The sequence below is a fragment of the Mobula hypostoma genome, chromosome X1 (genome assembly GCF_963921235.1).
Source record: "Mobula hypostoma chromosome X1, sMobHyp1.1, whole genome shotgun sequence".
NCBI lineage: Eukaryota > Metazoa > Chordata > Chondrichthyes > Myliobatiformes > Myliobatidae > Mobula > Mobula hypostoma.
In genome coordinates this window covers 23807161-23832111 of record NC_086128.1, presented here as the reverse complement: position 1 = coordinate 23832111, position 24951 = coordinate 23807161, and the positions used below count along the sequence as shown (strand labels likewise).

The 24951-nt window shown below is 42.2% G+C and overlaps 1 protein-coding gene across 3 annotated transcripts in view; it reads right to left on the bottom strand.

Annotated features, from left to right (window-relative positions):
• The window catches only part of LOC134340298 (Golgi reassembly-stacking protein 2-like), a 62755-nt gene extending 38446 nt beyond the window's left edge, over nucleotides 1–24309 (bottom strand). For all 3 annotated transcript variants that reach the window (XR_010016516.1, XM_063037362.1, XM_063037364.1), the window contains exons 1-4: nucleotides 24115–24309; nucleotides 11923–12003; nucleotides 4307–4510; nucleotides 411–497 (exon numbers count right to left, since the gene is read on the bottom strand). Coding sequence is in view for 2 of the 3 variants with exons in the window: in XM_063037362.1 (XP_062893432.1) it covers nucleotides 411–497; nucleotides 4307–4510; nucleotides 11923–12003; nucleotides 24115–24177 (435 nt within the window). In the remaining variant the exon portion in view is untranslated. The remainder of the gene's footprint in view (nucleotides 1–410; nucleotides 498–4306; nucleotides 4511–11922; nucleotides 12004–24114) is intronic.
• Nucleotides 24310–24951: the final 642 nt, after the last annotated feature.

Here is a 24951-nt window from a genome sequence, read left to right as displayed (position 1 = left end):
CAAAATTCTCATAAGGCCTGACAGAGAAAATGCAAGAATGTTTCCTAGGTTGGGGCATCTTGAACCAGGGTCACAGTCTCAAAATACTGAATCAGCCATTCTGGACAAGGAGAAAAGAAACTTCTTCACTCACAGGGTTGAGTCTCTTTGAAACTTTCTAACAAGAGGGCTGGGGAGGCTTAATTACCAAGTACATTAGAGAACAATGAATGTATCTTTAGATATTAAGGACTTTACAGGACTGGGGTTATTACAGGAAAGTGGCATTGAGGTGAACGTTCAGCTACATTCTGTTCAATGGTAGAGCAAGTCTGAGGGGCTGAATGGCTTACTCTTGCTTCTGTTTCTTATATTCACATACAGATTTAATAACTCCCTCCAAGGAGGAAAAAGCAGCAATTTGCAGTCACCTCACTGAGTATGGCTTCAGCTCCAATAATGTAGTCTGTGTATGGCCTCAGACCAGCTAATGCAGCAGGGGAATTGGGCTCCACTTCCTGCAAGATTTAAACAATAGATGAGCACAGATACAAACACACAGAGTAACTGTTACAAATCCCCACCCAAATGTTGAAAATATTATAGCCAAACTCATGGCCATTTATTTTTCTTTAAAAAGAAAGAGCCAATTGTTCCCACTCGATTCCCTGCCCAGATATTCACTTCACATACATAAAAGTGGCCACTAAGCCTCCATACATGTAAACTTCCCATCTGAAACAAGAATTCTAGACAGTATTTCCCTCTCCAGTAAAACCAATTACAAAACCTAGTTTTGGCTGTCTCAGGATCACAATAAGGATGTTTAGCTCTGTATTTCATAGCTCCTTACATTGTCAACATGAGTAAAGAAGCTACAATATATTTAAGCGAGAAACATTTTGGCTTCCATCCTTCTCCTTAGGCAATGCCGCAGGGTTGAGGAGGACTTGCTCCAACTCTGGTTTGGTGGGTCCTGAGGTGACTGATGGAGGCTGGAACAACACTCTTCCACAAATGGGGCAGAAAGTGTTCAAGGAGATGGACAAATAAGTAGCTTGGGAGGTGGTGTACTCCTTCCTCTTTATTCTGGGGAGCTTCTGTGTGCTCTCAGTGCCGTGAGTCCAAGTTCTCAACACTAGCTCACTTGAGCAGCCATAGACTAATGATTCCCAAGATGTACTGCATTTCTCCTTCTCCCTGCCCCCACAAACCCCAATCCTTCAAGAACATCCTTGAATTAATCCTCTTTTCATCTGGCAGTTCCCTTCTGTTACAGTGTCCATTTCAGGAGTCTGATAACAAATATACAAATACTGTACTATATGTAGTCTCCCCAGAAGTTATTAGTTCTTCACACTGGGGATGTTGGAGCTTGCACACAGATGCTTACTCATCTTTCCGATGGATTTGAAGGATTTTTTGCAGAAACAATTGCTGGTGCTACACCAGGGAGACTACTTCAAGGCAAAAACAAAAAATAGATTACCCAGTCGTACTAACAGGGGAACTTAGCAAGCCAAGAAATCACACATGGGACAGCAAATATCAATTCCAAACAGAATTGTGATATTACTAATGCAAGAGATTCTGCCGATGCTGGAAATCCAGAACAACTAACACATACACACACACTAATGCTGGAGGAACTCAGCAGGTCAGGCAGCATCTATGGAGAGGAATAAACTGTCAACATTTTGGGCCCAGACCCTTCATCAGGACTTGAAAAGAAGTGGGGGGGGGAAGAGAGATGCCAGAATAGGAAGGTGGGGAGGGGGGTGAGAAGGTGGAATGTGTGAGTTTTCCCCAGGTGCTCCGGTTTTCTCCCACAGTCCAATGAAGTACCGGGTAGATTAACTGGTCATTGTAAATTGTCCTGTGACTAGGTTAGGGTTAAATTGGGGTTGTCAGGAGTTGTTGGGGCGACACAGCTGAAAGGGCCTACTTTGCACTGTTTCACTAATAAAATAAACAGCCTCAGCTTAGGCTACCTTACCATTAATTGGCACAAACTTGGCCTATTTGCACAGCAGACATGAACAAGTTCCACTTAAGTTTTGCCCTTTCCACTCCAAGCATTATTTTAATGCATAATGTGCTTATCACTGCCTGTTAACTTCTCTGGCATTGAAAATGAATGCATGGCGATCTTATCTCTTCAGGAGGCTAGACTAAGAGTGGTCCACCAGTCCTCCAGGTTCAGGGGTTCAGCTCAGGGCCAACAACCCTGACTGGTAAAACAAAATTGTTACAGAAACAGCAATAGCCAAGGACAGAGATACAGAGATGGAGGACCATTATTGCTGCCCTGAACACCAGCAGCACAATGGACAATAATTGTAAAAAAAACAAATGCAGACTTTTTTCTGCTTTCCATTCTCCAGCACCCCTAACCTTTGTGATCTTGATGTGCCACTGAATTTATCCTCTAACTTACACTCCCTCATTCCTTATCATAAGTTCAGTCCTAGTCTGCAGATTCACTTATCGCCTTCACTTGGGTCCAAGATGCCTCATTTCCTCTCACGATAAGAGCATTATTCTATGCTTTACAAAGGAAAAGTAAACCTCAAACAGAAGTTGGGTGCCCTGCCACAATAAATCATAGTGCAACATATAAAAGCAGCATTACAGCTTTAATGTTAAGGCCTCTTTCCAACGTGAGATGACAAGATGGCCCAAAGAAACAAGTTGAAGGGCAAGGATATATTGAAGGTTGATTGAGATGAGGGCAATAACTGCAAAATCTTGCAAAATCTCCCAATTACTTCTCACAACAGCTGACTGGAGAGAGAATACATCTTCTCTGCAAGATTATGCAGACAGAAAGACAATCTCAGGCATTTCTGGATCAAATTTATGTCCCACTACATTCTGAAAACATAATGATGTACCAATGGGGCATCTTCTCATCAAATACAACATTTCAGTCTTTGCCATCAGTTATTCAGTCACCTACAAAATGCAACTACAAATGACACTACTCTAAACTGCATTCTTATGGACTGGTCAGCCAATGCTTTGTCACCATTACTACCAGCTTGGCTGAACCTATTATTTCTCATTAATTATATGTAACACGCTGTAAGGTTTCACTGTGAATGTAATGGCTTCTCTGTAATGTTCCACTGCTGAGGGAATGGTTTCTCTGTAGCAGCAATATTTGGGTTATGACTAGAGATAATGGGGCAAGCTAGCCAATGAGTGGGAAGTTGTTCTTTCTTGTGTGTCTGGGAGCCAAGAACTCACGGTCTCTTGCCAGGGAGAGACGAGGAGAGAAGACGCGAATGGAGAGAGCTAGTAGACCTCGGACGAAGTGGACTTGGAGTGAGGCGCCAAAGGTCAGCGACAGTCAGAGGAGGTCAATGGTGGATGAACGGCCTTAGCAGTGAGCTCCAACATTGTGCATTAGACTGCTCCATGAGAATGGACCCCTTTTCTTTTCTTTTTTTTTTTATAAGTCACAAATTAAGAATTATAAAGCTCAATCATTTAATTGCATATTGTGTACTGTTTGTTATTTCATGGTACCGATTTGTAACAGGGGACACATCGTGCAGCATCCACCCAAACGAGATTTCTTAAGTTTGGCCAGGCCGGGGAGTTATCATCCCCTATATTAAGCTGCTAGCTGAAGCGAGAGTTACATATACTACACCCAAGTTTTGGTCTTGACAAGCTGCTGACAACTCCATGTAGCATGCAACTTGTGTCTTCAACAGTAGGCTAAAATCTTGCTTACACAACTTGAACTATTGTATTAAATGCTAAGGTTGGGCTGAAGTTAGTAAGTTACCTTCAGGCTCTTTGAAATGCCTAGTTAAAGTAGCACTAAGATATAAAAGCAATTTGTAGTATCTTCCATCAACTGTACTAAACAACTGACTTGTGCCATAGGTTTTCCTTTAACTATAGGATGCAATGCAGGCACCTAGAGCCCTGTTGGTCAGAAATAACTTAGAGAGCTTCTTTCTCCATCCCTGTTGGATGCCTGAGATTTCTTTTAGTCGGTTCTGCTCACTAACCATTTCTTCACTGAGGTGGACTCTGAATTGACAGCAATGCATAGAGAGCACCCTTGTAAAATTTTAAAATTTGAATAAGCAAAATTTTAATAGCTTTGGAGATTAGAGGCTACATGGCAAATGTATGTTGTAGACTCACCTGCTGAGCATATTAACTACATTCTCATGTAGATTTTATTCCCTCTAGAACCCCAAGGAAACCACTACAACATTTTGGGTAGAATGATATTACCAGCTCAGAGTTAGCAGCTAGATGCATTAACACAGCCTGGTAACCATGCTCAGGATGATATTGTACATACCAGGATGTGCCAAACATTTTCATTTGCTCCTTCAAAGCTGCAGAACCGAATGCTGACTCCAAGCAGCCCCTGTCCTCCCCAGAGGTTACTGGGTGTTGCACTAACTTCGCGAACTGCTTGAGTTTTGGTGTTGTAAATGGCCATTTTGAGCGACTTCTCCACGTTGCCTAGTAACAGCTCCCTCAGTGCATTGTCATCTTTATCCTAAAAAAAAAGGAAAGCATGGATTAGAAAAAAATTATCCACTGATTTTGAACTTTGAAGACTCCAAATTTATACCCAGTCTATCTGATGTCAGCCCGTCTAACAAAGATGGCAGTGGAGAAGCTCAGTAGCATACAATGCAATTTACTTCTCAATAAGGAAAGCAGCACATCACACTCTACAATAGCACTCTTGATAACAAGGCATACATTCTGAAAAGCAATTGCTTCACTTGATATCAAAAAGAAATATTAAGAAGGCCCGCAGAGCAATTTGAGAGTCAAACTTGCAGCTGGGACCATGAAAGAAAACTACTTTGGAGAGATGGGGAGTAACAGGCTCGTCCATTTGCAGACCATCTTAGCTCAGTGGTAGAACTCTTCACTGTTAGAAGACTGTACATGCAAATTTATCCACGAAGCAAACAAATTTCAATGCTGCAGCATCAGAGCTTTGCCACTCCTGATCAGAAGTTGAAACCTAAAGAATTTAAAAGGAGAGCATTTTTTCTTCAGTGGTTTGATCGAGGCATGACTGCACAGGTGCACGGACATCAGTGAGTTAGACGGGCGGGAAGAATTTAAAAAGACAGCTTTAAAGAGCAGGCGACTGAGTAGAGGGAGTCAGTCGGAGGGTTTTGACTCAACGGGGCTTCGGCGATAACTGGTCAAGGCAAGGTAAGTTACTTGTGAAGAATAGGAATAGAAAGTATGTCTGCGAGGCCAGTGTTCTGTACTGGGTATCAGATGTGGGATGTCTGGGAGACTCCTAGCCTTCCGGACAGCCACATCTGTGCCAGGTGCGTTGAGCTGCAACTCCTTAGGGACCGGGTTAGAGAACTGGAGATGCAGCTTGATGACCTTTGTCTGGTCAGGGAAAGTGAGGAGGTGATAGGAGCTATAGGCAAGGAGTCACACTGGGGCTTTGGGAGACAGATAAGTGGGTAACAGTCAGGAGAGGGAAGGGCAAGAGTCAGATACTAGAGAGTACCCCAATGGTTGTCCCCCTTAACAATAAGTACTCCTGCTTGAGTACTGTTGGGGAGGACTTACCTGGGGGAAGCAAAAGTGGCCACGCCTCTGGCACAGAGTCTGGCCCTGTGGCTCTGAAGGGTAGGGAAAGGAAGAGGATGGCAGCAGTGATAGGAGACTCTATAGTTAAGGGGTCAGACAGGCGATTCTGTGGACACAGGAAAGAAACATTAATGGTAGTTTCCCTCCCAGATGCCAGGGTCTGGGATGTTTCTGATTGTATACATGATATCTTTAAGTGGGAAGGTGAACAGCCAGAGGTCATGGTACATATTGGTACCAACGACATAGGTAGGAAAAGGGAGGAGGTCCTGAAAACAGACTACAGGGAGTTAGGAAAGAAGCTGAGCAGGACCACAAGGGTAGTAATCTTGGGATTGCTGCATATGCCACACAACAGTGAGTATAGGAATAGAGTGAGGTGGAGGATAAATGCGTGGCTGAGGGTTTGCAGCAGGGGGCAATGATTCAGATTTCTGGATCATTGGGACCTCTTTTGGGGCAGGTGTAACCTGTACAAAAAGGACAGGTTGCACTTGAATCCCAGGGAGATCAATATCCTGGCAGGGAGGTTTGCTAAAGCTACTGGGGAGAGTTTAAACTAGAACTGGTGGGGGTGGGGGGGGGGGGACCAAACTGAAGAGATGGAGGAAGGCGCGGTTGGCTCACAAATAGAGAAAGCTTGTATGCAGAGTAAGAGGAAGGACAGGCAAGTGATAGAGAAGGGATGCGCTCAGACTGGTTTGAGATGTGTATTTTAATGCAAGGAGTATGAACAAAGTGGATAAGCTTACAGCATGGATCAGTACTGGAGCTATGATGTGGCCATTACAGAGGCATGGATGGTTCAGGGGCAGGAATAGTTACTTAAGAGTGCCAGGCTATAACGTTTCAGAAAGGACAGGGAGGGAGGCAAAAAAGGTGGGGCCGTGGCACTGCTGATCCGAGATGGTGTCACAACTGCAGAAAAGGAGGAAAGTCATGGAGGGATTATCTACTGAGTCTCTGTGGGTGGAAGTTAGAAACAGGAAGAGGTCACTAACTCTACTGGGTGTTTTTTTTCCACACACACACCCCCCCCCCCCCCAATACTAACAGGGACATTGAGGAGCAGATAGAGAGACAGATTCCGGAATGGTGCAGTAATAACAGGGTTGTCATGATGGGAGATTTTAATTTCCCCAATATTGACTGGCATCTCCCTAGAGCAAGGGGTTTAGATGGGGTTCATTGACTTCTCAAACTTCCGCTAATTCCCCACCTCCCTCTCGTACCCCATCCATTATTTATTTATACACACTTCCTTTTTCTCTCTCTGTCCCTCTCACTATACTCCTTGCCCATCCTCTCCCCCTTTTCTTTCTCCCTAGGCCTCCTGTCCCATGATCCTCTCATATCCCTTTTGCCAATCACCTGTCCAGCTCTTGGCTCCATCCCTCCCCCTCCTGTCTTCTCCTATCATTTCAGCTCTCCCCTTCCCCATCTCAAATCTCTTACTAGCTCTTCTTTTAGTTAGCCCTGACGAAGGGTCTCGGCCCGAAACGTTGACTGTACCTCTTCCAAGAGATGCTGCCTGGCCTGCTGCGTTCACCAGCAATTTTTATGTGTGTTGCTTGAATTTCCAGCATCTGCAGATTTCCTCATGTTCGTGTAAATGGGGTGGAGTTTGTTAAGTGTGTTCAGGAAGATTTCCTGACACAATATGTAGATAAGCCTACAAGAGGAGAGGCTGTACTTGAAATGGTACTGGGAAATGAACCTGGTCAGGTGTCAGGTCTCAGTGGGAGAGCATTTTGGAGGTAGTGATCACAATACTATCTCCTTTACCATAGTATTGGAGAGGGACAGGAACAGACAATTTAGGAAAGAGTTTAACTGGAGTAAGGGGAAATATGAAGCTATCAGGCAGGAACTTGGAAGCATAAATTGGGAACAGATGTTCTCAGGGAAGTGTACGGCAGAAATGTGGCAAATGTTCAGGGGACATTTGCGTGGCATTCTGCATCAGTACATTCCAATGAGACAAGGAAAGGATGGTAGGGTACAGAAACCATGGTGTACAAAGGCAGTTGAAAATCTAGTCAAGAAAACTTATGAAAGGTTCAAAAAAAACCAACAAACAACTAGGTAACAATAGAGATCTGGAAAATTATAAGGCTAGCAGGAAGGAGCTTAAGAATGAAATTAGGAGAGCCAGAAGGGGCCATGAGAAGACCTTGGCGAGCAGGATTAAGGAAAACCCCAAGGCATTCTACAAGCATGTGAAGAGCAAGAGGATAAGATATGAGAGAATAGGACCAATCAAGTGTGACAGTGGAAAAGTGTGTATGGAACCAGAGGAGATAACAGAGGTACTTAATGCCTTTGCTTCAGTATTCACTATGGAAAAGGACCTTGGCAATTTCCTTTGTCGTACCTTATGAGCCTGATTGAATTTTTTGAGGATGTTACTAAACATATTGATGAAGGTAGAGCAGTAGATGTAGTATATATGGATTTCAGCAAGGCATTTGATAAGGTACCCCATGCAAGGCTTATTGAGAAAGTAAGGAGGCATGGGATCCAAGGAGACCTTGCTTTGTGGATCCAGAATTGGCTTGCACACAGAAGGCAAAGATTGGTTGTAGACAGGTCATATTCTGCATGGAGGTTAGTGACTAGTGCTGTGCCTCAGGAATCTGTTCTAGGACCCCTTCTCTTTGCGATTTTTATAAATGACCTGGATGAGGAAGTGGAGGGATAGGTTTGGAAATTTGTTGATGATACAAAGATTGAGGGTGTTGTGGATAGTGTGGAGGGCTGTCAGATGTTACAGCAGGGCATCAATAGGATGCAAAACTGGGCTGAGAAGTGGCAGATGGCGTTCAACCCAGATAAGTGTGAGGTGGTTCATTTTGGTAGGTCAAATATGATGGCAGAATATAGTATTAATGGTAAGACTCTTGGCAGTGTGGAGGATCAGAGGGATCTTGGGGCCCGAGTCCATAGGACACTCAAAGCTGCTGTGCAAGTTCACTGTGTGGTTAAAGAGGCATACAGTGCATTGGCCTTCATTAACGTGGGATTGAGTTCAAGAGCCGAGAGGTAATGTTACAGCTATACAGGACCCCAGTCATACCCCACTTGGAGTACTGTGCTCAGTTCTAGTCACCTCACTACAGGAAGGATGTATAAACTATAGAAAGAGTGCAGAGGAGATTTACAAGGATGTTGCCTGGATTAAGAAGCAAGCCTTATGAGAATAGGTTGAGTGAACTTGGCCTTTTCTCCTTGGAGCGACAGAAGACGAGAGGTGACCTGATAGAGGTGTATAAGATGATGAGAGGCATTGACCGTGTGGATAGTCAGAGACGTTTTCCCAGGGCTGAAATGGCTTAACACGTGAGGGCACAGTTTTAAGGTGCTTGGAAGTAGGTTCAGAGGAGATGTCAGGGGCAAGTTGTTTTTTTTTAAAAAATGCAGAGAGTGATGAGTGCATGGATTGGGTTGCTGGTGACAGTGGTGGAGGCAGATACAATAGGGTCTTTTAAGAGACTCTGGATAAGTACATGGATCTTGGAAGAATAGAGGGCTATGGGTAACCTGAGGTAATTTCTAAAGTACGTACATGTTTGGCACAGCATTATGGGCCAAAGGGCCTGTATTGTGCTGTAGGTTTTCTGTTTCTATGTTTTTAAAATGTCTGCCTGCAACAGTAGGTTGTTAAACATTCTATGGTGTTATTTACAAGAATGGGGAGTTCAAGCCCATTGTATGGGTAGATTGCCAATTTACATGTGCAAAACAAGCAACCTGTTAGACAATGCATCAATAATTGCTTGCATCGGTGGAACTGTATCCTATCATCTGTAAGGAAAGATGGGAAAGTAAAAATTAACACTAACATGCTATGCTGGTGAGTAGAGAGATGAAATATGGAGATGTACAAAATATGGTTGCAATAGTGCTGTGAGCTATTTCAACAGCCCACAAGAAAAATCTAATCCTTGAGTAACACATCTCTGCCACACAAGGAATGAGTATAGCAGTAAAGCTGCAGAGCTCCTCTGTGAGCCAAGTTCACTTCATTGTTGCTCCAGGAATCGTTAATTAATATTAAGTGTACTTTTTTTATAGTGATGAAACCATGCATGCCAAACACCACAGCAAGAATATCGACAATTCTTCTCTGCCTCTTTCTAGTGCAGCATTGTGAAACAAATTTCCAGAGTGAATGCGCCGTGGGAAATTTGGACCCATAAAGCCAGATTTTGTATCAGAAGCCTCACAAATTAGGTGGTGAGATTTTGACAGCCAAGATATGCAGAACTGCACTGAACCATTTTGATTATTTTACAGTGCTGACCTATTGAAATGGAAAAGAAACAAGAATGAATACTTTCTTTGTTTTACAGTCTGCAAGGAAACGTGCTAATGGGTGTTGCTGGTAGTCAGCAGTACCAATCAAGTATCTTTCATCCCTTACCCCAACCACAGATAGCATTGAGGTAACTCCTAATTTTCCCTCAGCTACAAGCACTCAGCACGCCTTCTCTGCCATCTTCCCCTCTTCCTTCCCCAAAACCAGACAGGTTGAGTACTCTGTCCATTTGTTTAAAAAAAATGGTACTCAGGAGCCCTAAAGGGATCCTTACCCTCCCGTTCCATCCTCTCCCAAAATGACAAAAAGGCAATTTACCATTAAGAGTGCAAAAGATGCAAATATAGTACTACTGCCTGACCAAATCAAATAATCTGTTGGTTGAAATCCAGCCAGGAATACAGGTTTTACAGGAAGGACCTGGATCCACTGCAATTTGCCTTTCGCCATAATAGGTTTACAGTAGACACCATCTAAATGGCTCTCCACACAGTCTTGCATCACCAGGATAATGCAAACATCTATGTCAGGATGCTGTTAATTGACAAAAACTCAGCATTTAACACCATCATGCCTACAGTCCTGATCGAAAAGCTACAGAACTTAGGCCTCTGTACCTCCCTCTGCAACTGGATCCTCGACTTCCTAACTGGAAGACTACAATCTGTGTGGATTGGAAATAAAATTTCCACCTTGCTGACAATTAACTCTGGTGTTCCACTGGGATGTGTGCTTAGCCTACTGCTCTATTCTCTCTACCCCCATGACTGTGTGGCCAGACATTGCTCGAACAGCATCTATAAATTTGCTCATGATACAACCATCCACAAACAAGAGAAAATCTGTAGATGCTGGAAATCCAAGCAACACACAAAATGCTGGAGGAACTCAGCAGGCCAGGCAGCATCTATGAAAAAGAGCACAATCGACATTTTGGGCTGAGTCTGCACAAGACTGAATTTGCAGAAACTTGTAAAATTAGTCAGCTCCATCATGAATACTAGCACACATAGTATCCAAGACATCTTCAAGGAGCAGTGCCTTTGGAAGGGGGCGTCCATCATTAAGGACCCCCACCATTGTTACCTTCAGAAGGGAGGTACAGAAGCCTGAAGGCACACAATCAACAATTCAGGAACAGCTTCTTTCCTTCTGCCATCCAACTTCTAAATGGATATTGAACCCATGGAACAATACCTCACTACTTTTTTTTTTAAGATTTCTGGTTTCTTTTGCACTACTTATAATAACTTAAATACTTAATAGACACATACATACTATATATATATATATATATATACACACACACATATATACATACATATACATACACATATAAACACATATACACACACATATAAACACATATACACACACACATATAAACACATATACACACACACATATATATATATATATACACACATACATATACACACACACTTAATGCAACTCAGTTTTTTCCCTCTATATTTATTATGAATTTCATTGTACTACTGCTGTAAAGTTAACACATTTCACAACATATGCTGGTGATATTAAATCTGACACCGATTCTGATTTTAGCATTTATTTGTGTCACAAAGATGGGAGGAGTTCAGAGACTTTCAGGGTAGATTGAGGGGTTATAGTAGGCAGCGACACAGTCATAAGGCATGAGCCACAAAATCAGTGCTGCAAGCTGAGTTAAGTAATATCAGAGGGGATTCATGATGTGAAGTACAGTGCCACTTATTTTGGAGACATATCAGGAAGGTTGCAATAATCCATATAAAATGTCACCTCATTTGAACAATGATAACAAAGTGAATGGACAAAACTACAGCAGGGAATTACACAGAAACAGAAATCTGTAACTGAAAGCAATAATTACTCCTCAGAAAGGGTACAAGAAGACTTCAAATATAGATTCCCCCCTTTCTTGATGTTGATTCTTGCTAGAAAAATCAGCTGATCACGGAGGCAAAAATGCTCAAGTATTAACCACCAAATGGATGCAGAAATATCAAGAACAAACTCACCAGCCTCTTATCACCAGCTGAAATGATAAAATCAAAGAATGGTTCCAGCCCAGCCCAGTATCCCGGGGAGTTCTCCTGTACCTGTTCAAACAAAATAACATTTTAAAGACTGATTAGTTCTAAATCTTTACAGCTTCAGTAGCAGTACATTTTGTATTGAATATTGAAAGGCCTGGATAGAGCGGACATGGAGAGGTTGTTTCCTATAGTGGGGAATCTAAGACTAGAGGGCAGAGCCTCTGACTAGGGATATCCATTTAGAACAGAGATGAGGAGAAATTTCTTTTGCCAGAGCGTAGCGAATCTGTGGAATTCATTACCACAGATGGCTGTGGAGGCCAAGTCATTGGGTATATTGAAAGCAGAGAATGATAGGTTCTTGATTAGTTGGTGCGTCATAGGTTACAGGGATAGGCAGGAGAATGGCTTTGAGAGATAATAAATCAGCTGTGATGGAATGGCAGAGCAGACTCAATGGGCTGAGTGGCCTAATTCTGCTTCTAAGTCTTGTGCTTCAGATAAGACCATATCTATTACAGAAGTATCTCTGCCTTCATAAACACTTCAATTCAGCTACTTGTCTCCAAGCCTATCCAGCAACTGAAAGCTAGGAAATTCATTGCTGCTAATGCTCTAATTCCTTGTTTTTAGTTGCATTGCCCAAGTTAACAAGAGGGTGCAAAAGAAGAAATGCAGCATCTCACCAGAGCATTAAAGCAACTCGAGCAGACCTCAAGTAGACAGCAGATTCCAACACTTACACAAGACCAAGTTTCTGGGCACAGACCAAAAGCTGTCACGAGTTACCTAATTAATATTGAGATAACAACATTTCAGAAAATTCTCACCGAATTGGAGTAGCTGCCAATTTCATCGAGAAAATTCTGAAGGCAACTGAGTAGGTAGATAGAGGCCATTTCCTCTAGCCAGGCAGTTTAAGGTAAGGCAGGACAGTCTCAAAATATGGCTAGCAAATTAGGATCAAGGCAAGAATTTTTTTTTTAAATAATGGACTGTAATCTTCGTAACTTTCTACCTCAAAGCACCGTGGATACAGGGTATATTCAACACCGAGATCAAAAAATTTGTTGGACAAGCCACAGAATCAGTCATGATCTTACCGAAAGGCTCAACAAGCTGGATGACCAACTCCAGGACCTAGTTCACGTTCTTGAAAAAAGTAACGTGGCACGGTAGTGCAGCAGTTAATGCTGCGACCTCTGATCTGCAGGTACCCAGGTTCAGTCCTGACACTGGTTGCTATGTGTGTAAGGTTTGCACACTCTTCCTGTGACTATGAGAATTCCATCAAGTACTCTGGCTTCCCTCCACATGCCATGCTTACCTCCTAGTCCTGGTAAGAGGAAAAGAGCTGCTTAAAGACATGCAAGCCAGTTGCAGGGGGTATAGGAAAACGAGACAGAGAATCAGTCGGATGGGGGTGCTCTCTTGGGCACTACTATAGAAAAGATAAGGCAAGACAACAGAGTGCAGTGCAAACCAACAGTTCTCCAAAAAAAAAGATATTCTTGTTCATGGGAGAATACAGGGTATATCTGGGTGTTGGACTTCTGTGTTGTGCAAGGAGCTACAAGGTCTGTGAAATCCCTCTTTTAGGAAGAGACACCGATTAGTCTTATTTCCAGAACACCACCTGAAGGTAAGTAGCCAGCAGAAATTCAGCTTGGGATAATGGAGATCATAGTATATCAATTATTTTTAAAACAGTCAGTGGCAAAGGTTGAAAGAGAAAGTACACAATAGATCAGAGAACGAGTGAAAATTGAATACTGGCAGGCTGGCAAACTCACATATTTTCCAATGTCACCAAAACAAAGATAAATTGCCCTGGGATAATTGGCAAATGGATCTTTTCCCAGCCCTGTTATCACATCTGCATGAAAATTGAGATCAAAGATCACAGAAGGCTTTATCCATTTGAATTTTAGCAACCAATCATAAGTTCAGTCATTGAACAAGACAATCAACCTTCCTCCAAGCCCATGAAAGTGGATATAACAAATTAATCAAAAGATAATCTGATGAATGCACATACATTGCTTGCTGCTTTAGTCCAAAGATGGAGACAGGTGCAATGGCTTAAACATTGGAAGGAATCCTTGTTGGCATAGCAAACCCCAAAATCTACAGGAACTGGCAAAGACATCTTTAATTATGCTTCTGAAATCCCATTTTTAAACAGATATTGCCAAATAATAGAGCATTGTTCTCAAAAATCATTAAGCATTGTAACAGATTGGAGAAGTGAAAGTGTTGAAAATTTACACTGACCACCAAATGCAGTTTTCTGTAACTAGATCAAAATGGTTCAGTGATCCAAGATTCCCTCAATGCTACCCCTACTCTATAGTAGAATCTATACTTCACAAATCCACTTAATTTGAAAGTGACAAAGGTTTACCATACACTATTACTGATAAGTTCTCTATCCCTTAATGTGTGATCAAAATCGACAAGAAAATTCTCCCAAGTCTAACAGCAGCACCTCCCAACCCGAACTCCTCACCAGCATAAACATGTGCAGGCTTTGAGAACAGATGCCACTGTACACAAACTAAAATAGCAATTCTCAACCCAATTTGATACCACAAAGATTTTTATAAAAGGGGAGTTACAAAAAAGCTTTACAGTGTATTTTTTGTCACTTGACAGAGCAACCCACATAAAAACATTGAATAGACAAATACTCTTAAATGACCATTGTAATGTATATTAAAAAAACAGGTTGCCATCATTTCAGTGTCACAAAATTTACAGTAATTAAATTTGGGGTCATGCAAAGGAAAAGCACTCAGTGATAATGTGCCTCTAGAGCATAGCTATTGAGATAAGTGATCCTGTTTTAGGTTATGCAAATGTGTAGAGCCAATCCCAAGCCTTTACTCTTTCAAAATCTGTATAACAGGAGCACCCAGCATGCCTACTGGTTCTCTAATCCAAACGTAAAAGCAGGCCAGCAGATGCAAAATGTTAACTAACCTAAAACCAGATGAGATATCAAACAAATACAAAAGGACCACTGCATATCACAATCACCCTTTTCAAGGATGAAAAGCCCATATTTCCCTGGTCAGCCCTTAGGCACAGCTGATTGCTCACTTCTGTGCAACAAAATGTCTCCTACTATATTAGGGGAGAAACAATCCTCTTTCTTCAGGACAGGAAAGTGGCTAAAAATCTGGAAAGCAAGTCATTCTTGTATTTGTATAGCAACCTTTTGTAATCTCTGTTTCAGGAAGCACTTTACAAACAATGAAAGCCATTTTTTTTGAAGTGTAGTCATTGTTGCAATAAAGGAAAGACAAGTCAAAGGTGCAGCAAGATAGTGACAATGTCTTTTCTGTGATTATCATTGAGAGTCTTGTCCACTTCACAGTATTTCAAGAAATGTCATTCTAGATTAGGATATAAGCAATTGAAAATGAACAAACTATGGATGCAGAAAATCTGAAACAGAAATAATGCTGAAAACACTGAGGTCAGGCAGAATCTGTGGAGAAACTGAGTTAACATTTCAGGTCAAACACCCTTCATAAGAACGCTTACTCTATTTCTTTCGAAGATGCTGTCCGATTACTGACTGCTCAAATGCAAGCCTCTTGTTGCCATAAGCATCCATGTAAATGCTATGAAAATCAGCTTTTTGCACCAATAGCATAGAATATTACAAGAGGACAATTAATTTAAACTAATTTAACACTAGCTTAAATTAACATAAATTATGCATCTTGCACATGTCCAAATTAAATTTAACGACACCAGTGCAAGATTGAAAGGATAAAAATACAGCCCGAGGTAGCATTAAGCATAATGTTTCCACCATTTGTTTTTTTTAAACTCAGAGATAATTATTATCCTCTGAACCACAACTGGCTCATCCACCTTTAAAATAGCCACTCAAGAGGCACAAATGTGTCTTTCAATTCAACCTCAACTGAGTGTGAAGTACAAATCAGCTGAACACTTTTTACTCATCAGCTACCTCAGACACTCTGGGTTCAATGATGCCCTCGAACCACAATTCTATTTTGGGGAAGGTGGGTATGGGAGAAAACTCTGGAATAAAAGGCACTTTCTTTTCTCACCCAATCTTCCAGTAAGAGGAAATCAAATCCACACAGGAATATTCCACTTGGCATTAAGCCTGGGGTGTGTTGTTCCTCATCTCAGGACAACTGCAAAACAAAGAAACTTACCAGCTTTGATAAATTTAACCCTCCACCTCCAGTCTGTTGAAAAGTCAAACTCCACATCCAGTCTAATACTGCTCCTTGTGTGAATATACTGCAACACAAGAGAGCGTTGGAATTCCACTGACAGTTCCAGTTTATGATTAAAGATATTAATTTATGATTAAATTCTTGAGTTTTATAAAAGGTTACACATCCTCTTGAAAAACTATATACAGTTTTTATGCCCATTTGACATAATACTATTCCGATCTGTTCTGCACAATGGCTTCATTGTTCAGGTTACAGTAATCCAACAGGAAACCTTCATAGTTCCCCAACTAAATGAACAGAATATATTTAAATACATTTTAATTACAACACTTCATGAAGTAATTAAAATATTTCAAGAGTACTTCACAAAATGAGTTATTCTTGAAGTGCAATACTTACACAGGAAATCTAGTGGGCATTCAGCACCAATAATGCCCAGCAGTAAGCAATGAGATTGACAACTAGTGGTACCAGTGGAAAGGGGGCCAAAGAGGAACAAAATCTCATTGAGGTTCATTGAAAACTACAAAGCAATCAGTCCACAACCTCTACTTGAGCTACCAACAAATCCTCCATTAACATGAAGGACAATTGAAACATGATAGCAATAACTTTTGCATCTGAGGTTCAAAAGGCATGGCACAAGATCTTAGGGATGTGCAAGGAAGTATGAGCAAATAAAGATTAAATACTACACCACTGCAGAATCACATACCTAACAAGTCAATAATTTTTGGAGCAAAGGCCCAATTATAGACCAAGAATTACTCCAGCAACAACACATCATACAGCTTGCAAAGTTATTCCATCATTTCTAAGGTTTCAATTGCTATAATACGCTCAGCGTCCTTTGCTGAGGAAATAGAAAACCTAAAATGTCACACAAAGAAATAATTAAATTGAAGTCCCATTAATAGAATTTAACTTTTTAAAAGTTGTTTTTGATGTATTTTTAGCACATGGACAACCTTGGCAAGAGCTTAGTGACTGGCCCAGTCTCGTTGCAACACGATGCTGCTCTTCGTGGCTGTCTTCATAAACTGCCATTGTTATGGCAAACACGGGACAAGATGAGAGAAAAAGCATTTTTTTCAAAAAAAGTGAATTGGTATGATCACAAATGAACTGTGCAAAAACAGTGCAAGTTCAATTCAGCAAAATTCCCCCAACACATCCCATCTTCCCCAGCCTTAAAGTGACAGAAGGCAGTGCTGTCAAACAGGAATTACTCACTAGCTCACCGACAATCCTGTCAAAACCCAAACTGACTCTTAGTTGCAGACCCCATCACAATCTTGCTCCAATACAAGCCAATAGAGCTTAATGTAACTGATGTTAGCATTAAGGCTGTACTTAATTGAATGTGCCATCCAGAAGCCCGGGAAGTTGAAGTCAATGGATGCTCCAATGGTTGGAGTCATACGTCACACAAAAGACTGTTTGTGGTCATTGGAGGTCAATCACCCCAGATGCAGGACATCACTGCAGGTGTTCCTCAGAACAGAATCTGGGACAAACAATCTTCATCTGCTTCATCAGTGACCTTCCTTTCACAACAAGACTGTAATCAGGTACTTGAGATACATGACTACATGCGGCCGTCACGATCCAACGCATTTCAAATCATAGTTGGGGACTTCCAACCATGTTACATGCTGATGGTAATTGGGCATAGATTTTTTCAAACAAGCCTGTTTGAAGTCCCAGGCTTGTTTGAAGAAATCTATGACCAAGTTCCATCAGCATGCGACCTGTAGCGTAGGTCCCAACGCATTAGATCACTGCTATACTATGATAAGGAATGACTACCATTCCATGCCCAGAAATCTGTCCTTCTCCTACCTGCATACAGTCAGAGGCTACAGAGAAAGGCTCTAGAGACAAGGACAATGAAGAGGTGGTTTTGGGAGTCTCAGTAGTGGCTATGGGATTGCTTCAAGTCGGTGAACTGAGCCATGTTCAAGGACTCATCAGTGGCTCTGAATGAATACACCATGGTTCTCACAGACTTTATAAAAAAAAGTCATAAATGAGTGTGTCCCCACAAAATAATCCAGTCTTCCACAACCAGAAGTCCTGGATGAACCAGGAGATCCAATCTGCTGACGGCCAGATCAGAGAGGCATTCAGGTCTGACGATCAAGTTAAAAAAAAAAAGAGACCAAGGTATGATCTCCAGAAAGTCATCTCACGGACAAAGTGGCAAGTCCAGACTAAACTTTAATCAATGAAGGATGATTGACAGCTGTGGCAGGGCTTAAATGCTATTACCTCTTACAAAGTTAAATCAAGCAATTTAGGTGACAACAGGGCTTTGCTTCTAGATTAGTTTAATACCCTCTATACTCACTTTGACCGTCAAATATGGAGGAAATCACAGCCCCCAATGCCTCTGTGATTTCAGTCTCTGCGGGTGACATGAGAGTCACTCATCTTTCAGGAGGGTAAACCCACAGAAAGCATCCAGCCCAGATGGGGTACTTGGCCGAGTATGAAAGACCTGTGCTGATCAACTGGCTGGAGAGCTCACAGATATCTTTAACCTCAGTTTGAGGTTCCCACCTGCTTCAAGCAGGCCTCAATCAGGCCTAAGAAGAATGTAGCAACCTGTCTCAATGACTATCATCCAGTAGCACTTGCATCTACTGTGAAGTAGTATTTGGAGAGGTTCATGATGAAACACATCAACTCCTGCCGGAGAAGTGACTTTGATCTGCTCCATTTTGCCTACCAGCACCACAGGTCCACAGTGGATCCCATTTCATTGGCTCTTCACTCAACCCTGGAACATCTGGACAATGAAGGTGCATTCATTAGGATGCTCTTTATTGATTACAGCTCTGCATTCAATACTATCATCCCTTCAAAACTAATCAATAAGCCTCAAGACCTTGGCCTCAATATCTCCTTGTGCAATTGGATTCTTAATTTCCTCACTTACAGACCCCAGTCAGTTCAGATCGGAAACACTAGCTGCTCCACAATCCCCATCAGTACAGGCACACCACAAGACTGTGCGCTTAGGCCCCCGATCTACTCGTTTTACACTTATGACTGCGTGGCTAAACTCAACTCCAATGCCATATTTAAGTTTGCTGATGACACCACTGTTGTTGACCAAATTAACGGTGGTGATGAATAAGCATATAGGAGGAAGACTGAAAATCTGACTGAATGGTGCTACGACATCATCTCACTCAATGTCATCAAAACCAAAGAGCTAATTATTAACTTCAGAAGGAGGAAATCAGAGGTCCATGAGCCAGTCCACAATTTTAAATTCCTCAGTTATTATTTCAGAGAACCTGTCCTGGGCCCAGCACACCAGTGTAATTACAAAGAAAGCACGGCAATGCCTCCACTTCCTTAGAAGTTTGCAAAGATTTGGCATAATATCTAAAACTTTGACAAACCTCTATAGACGTGTAGTGGAGAATATATTGACTAGTGGCATCACAGTCTGATAGGAGAACACCAGTGCCCCTGAATGGAAAATCTTCCAAAAAGTAGTGGATATGGCCCAATCCATCACAGGTAAAGCACTCCCTTCTACTGAACACATCTACATGGAACTCTGTCGCAGGAAAGCAGCATCCATCATTAGAGACCTCCACCATCCAGGTCATGCTCTCTTCTCGCTACTGCCATCAAGGTGGTACAGGTGCCTCAGGACTCGCACACCAGGTTCAAGAACAGTTATTACCCCCAACCATCAGGCTCTTGAACCAGAGGGGATAACTTCACTCAGCTTCACTTGCCCATCACTCAACTGTGCCCACAACCTATGGACTTGCTTTCAAGGACTCTTCATCTCATGTTTGATATTTATTGCTCATTTATTAATTATTTTTCTTTTGTACTTGCACAGTTTGCCGTCTTTTGCACATTGGCTGTTTGTCCACCCTGCTGGGTGCAGTCATAGTCATACTTTATTAATTCCGGGGGAAATTCGTTACAGTTGCTCCATAAATAATAAATAGTAATAGAACCATAATAGTTAAATAGTAATATGTAAATTATGAAATAAGTCCAGGACCAGCCTATTGGCTCAGGGTGTCTGACCCTCCAAGGGAGGAGTTGTAAAGTTTGATGGCCACAGGCAGGAATGACTTCCTATGACACTCTGTGTTGCATCTCGGTGGAATGAGTCTCTGGCTGAATGTACTCCTGTGCCCAACCAGTACATTATGTAGTGGATGGGAGACATTGACCAAGATGGCATGCAACTTGGACAGCATCCTCTTTTCAGACACCACTGTGAGAGAGTCCAGTTCCATCCCCACAACATCACTGGCCTTACGAATGAGTTTGTTGATTCTGTTGGTGTCTGTTACCCTCAGCCTGCTGCCCCAGCACACAACAGCAAACATGATCGCACTGGCCACCATAGACTCGTAGAACATCCTCAGCATCGTCTGGCAGATGTTAAAGGACCTCAGTCTCCTCAGGAAATAAGAGACGGCTCTGACCCTTCTTGTAGACAGCCTCAGTGTTTTTTGTCTTTCATTGATTCGACTATGGTTCTTGGAATTACCAAGTACACTCACAAGAAAACGAATCTCAGGGTTGTATGTAGCCCCCCTGGCCAGCCTCAGGGTCGCTCGGCTCGCTGTCGTCTCGGGAAACAGCCCTCGGCCCCACCAAACTGGGTAATAAGTTTGTGTGGATGCTGTGTGATGTACCCCACCCCGCCCAAATAACAGACAATACACCAGATACGATTAAATGATTTACAGTTTATAGATATTACTGGAACTATATAATTAATAGAGAATAAAATATAAAAGGAAAATAAAAGGCATCACACTTATCAAAGTTCAATCTCTTCCTGCAAAAACAGTTGGAGCTCAGGGTCCCTCTTCACCCTGCGACCCATTGGACCACCTCAATCGGCCGCCGGGGACCAACAACGGTGGTCGACCAGACGCTCCACACGAGTCTGTCTCCATCTCCTCTTCTCGCCGAACGCTCTGCTCGGGGTCCGACCCTGTTAGCGGGCTCACAGCACCTGGTCCATCCCGTCTCTCTCTCCCGCCTTCTGCCCCAAAACCCCGTGCATACAATATCTTACAGATACACCAAAAACATAACTATCGCAATTGGTTCATAACATCTTCTTATCAGTAATGTGATTCAAACAAACTGCTAACAGGAAGGACTTTCTCAGCAGTTAACGTAACAAAAGAAGCCCTTTCAATTATAACATAACAAAGAAGCCATTTTAATTAGACTACGCAGTGACATTTAAAAAAAAGAAACCCCTTACATGTATATGGTGACATATACTGTATGAACTGAGATAATAAATTTATTTGAACTTCAAAGGTCAGAAGTGATTATGTTTGTTAATTTTTGCATGGTGTTCAATTCTATCCAGAGCTCTTCAGTAAATGAAACAGCCCATAATTGTACGCAGCAAGACCTGAGCAACATTCAGGCACAGGATGATAAGTGGCAAGCAACTCTGTTAGGCACTTGTGTGTCATGAGAAAGTTTATCTACCCATCTTAACATTCAATAGATTATCACTGTCTCCAACCATCAACATCTCAAGGGCATCCATTAACCAGACACAAATTTAAGAGGTCAGAGGCCTGATATCGAACAGCAAGTGGCTGTCACCAAAGCCTATCCACCATCCGCATATCACAAGATTAAGAAAGAACACTCCCCAATTTCCTAGATTCAACAATGTTCAATAAACTCAGCTCCGCAGGTTAAAGCAGCCACTTGGTTAACATCCACCACCAGAGGACAGTGTACATCATCCACACTACACCCAACAACCCCCAAATCCACAGACTCTGCCACCAAGGACAGAGGCAAGTATCCTTCCAACCTGATTTGGAAATATATTCCTGTTCTTTTATCATCCTGGAACTCTTTTCCCAATAGCGCTATGGGAATACCTTCACCAGAGTGACCTCAACAATTCAAGGGAGCAACTCTCCCCACCCTCTCAAGGGAAATTAGGGATAGGCAATAAATGCTAAACAAGCCAGCAAAACGCGAGTCTTGAAAACAACTGAACAAAAATGGGTGGTTGAAGTGGTTCCAATTGCAATTTTCAAAGAGAAGCTGGATATATATGCTGCAAAAATATATTAACATGAGGATGAAATGTGCTGAAAAATGAATGATGGAGTCTAATCCAGACCAATGTGAGGAGATGCATTTTTCAAGTACCAATGAGGCTAGCACATACACCATGAATGGTGGGGTCTTATGGAATATAGAAGAACAAAGGGACCATGAAGTACAAGTCCACAGATCATTGAAGGTGGCAACATAGGTAGTCAACGTAATTAGGAAGACATATGGGATACTGATCTCCATTAGTATGTCAAAACACTGAATACAGAATTAGTAAGGTTATGCTACAACTTAAAACTTTCGTCAGACCTCAGCTGGAGTACCGTATGCAGTTCTGGGCAAGAAGGTATAGGAAGGAAATGATTGTGTTGGGTGCAGAGGACATTCACCAGGATGTTATCTGGGATGCAGCAGTTCAGGTACAAGGGTCTGTTTTCCCTGAAGCAGAATAGATTAAGAGGCTACACGCCTAAGACACATAAAATAGTTACAATGGATAGATTGCAAGAAACTAGAGGACAGGTTTCTGGTAAAGGGGAAAGAGATTTAGAGATGATTTGAGAGGAACCTCCTTCACCAGAGTGGTGAGTAACTGGAATACATTGCCTGAGAGTGGTTGAAGATGGGTCACTGACAGCATTTAAGGTCTCTAGATGAACACGTGAATTGTTCAGGCATAGATGACTATGGAGCAAGAGCTGGGTGATGGGGTTAATATGGAAAACTAGACACTGTGGATGATTTGGGCTTCTATGCTGTACCATTTTGGGATGTATTTGAAAGAACTTCAGTTAATACCAAAGGCATTAGACTAATTAAACAACTCTCAAGTAGTTGGAATGAGCTGCATGACCCCCTCCTCCCCACTGCATTATGATTATATGACATGTTTATAGCTCCAATACATTTTGAATTAAAAAGGAGAAAAAAAGAAAAGCATCTATCATTTCATCTGTCTTTGATATACACTTGGAATTGGGACGCCTGTAGGGCAACACTTGTATTGATATTACCACATCAATATATTTTCATCCTTTTTGGCTAAAATTAAGAGGCATTTTAAATTAAGCTACATGTAGTTATCAGCTGCATCTGTAATCTTCTGAACTATTGCCAATATAACACAGTCAAAAGTCAACCAAGAAATTCCACTCCGTACTCATTATGAGCTGGGAACATATTTGTAATCTGGCAGTAACATTACACAGCACCTTCATTCAACTGAAAAAACTAAGTGAAGGCAGAGCAAAAGGCAAGACTATTACTCAAGATGGTTAATAAAAAAAATAAGGCAAACATCATAGGGTAAATGACAGACATTAGACAGATATTGGCATTACATGTATAGAGAAAGTATATTTGACAAATTTGATGATTTTACATTATAGGCACACATCGATACCACATGGAAGTTTCCAGAACCTCGGATTAAAAACAAGTGGAACCCTTGTCATTTCCTTCCTCACTTAGACCTCAAGGAACGAATAACTTGATATGGCATTCACCTCATTCATTATAAACTAATCATTTCAACATCACCCCTGACCGACTCCAAACAGAACTTCGGTAAAGCCCACAATTGGGAGGGGTATCCCTTCAGAATTATTCTTCGTGTAAAGGAGATGTCATTAAATAACAGCTAAACCCCAATTTTGAGGTAATGGGTGGGGGGGGGGGGTCCTGTGTGCAGCCACACTGTCCCGGGATAATAACTGGCACGTCCACATCCACCCGGAGACAAATCGCTGTGAAGAAGCTGGACGATTTAAGGAGTTCTCGCCCCGATCCGGTTACTCTTCAGCCAACGTCCCCACCCGCCCCGCTCTCCGCTCCCCGCTCCAGCGACCCTACGTACCCGGAGGACGTGGAATCCTTTGGTCCTGTTGCCGTGAAGCGTCGCACTCTGAGACCCTCCCATCGACACCTCTGTCAGTGTTAGCCGAGTGGCCGACACAGTAGAAAGAAGCCCCAGGAATGTACTCCTACTACCCAGGAACGGAGGGAGGTGTAAGGTTTCTGCGAGCACAACCCGAACCCACCGACCAGCCCGCTCCCTAGCGATGCCAACTCCCCACTTCCGCCAATTACGCGGTTTCATTGGCCGGCAGTGAGAGGGCGGGATTAGATGGTTTCATAGCAAGCTGGAAAATCAAGAGAATAGGAGGTGCTGGAAATCTGAAATAATGTTGAACAATGCTGCAAACAGTAAGCAGTATCTGTGGAGAGAGAGAAAAAAATAGTTACTATTTCAGGTCAGAGACCCTTCATCAAAACTGGGACAGAGAGGAAACAAGTTAGCTTTAAGTTGCAGAGAAGATGGGGTGGACAATTAGACAAAAGGAATATCTGTGACTGGGTGAGACTAAATGGGTAAATGTAGACAGTAACAATCAGATTACACTCCTATCTCAGTGTGTTTTGCTGAATGCAGGGGTGTGGGACATATCCAGCAGGCCAGGCTTTAATTGTGATTGGTACTGATTAATTATTGTCATATGTCTTGAAAGGCTTTTATTTGTGTGCCATCCAGATAGATTATGACATACATAAGTTACTCAAGGAAGCAAATGGTTAAACAGTGTGCAGAATATTGTTAAGAGAAAGTGCAGTGCAGGTAGACCAATAATATACAAGGGCCCAGTTGAGGTAGATTGAGAAATCAAGATTTCATCTTTAGCATATGAGAGGTCCA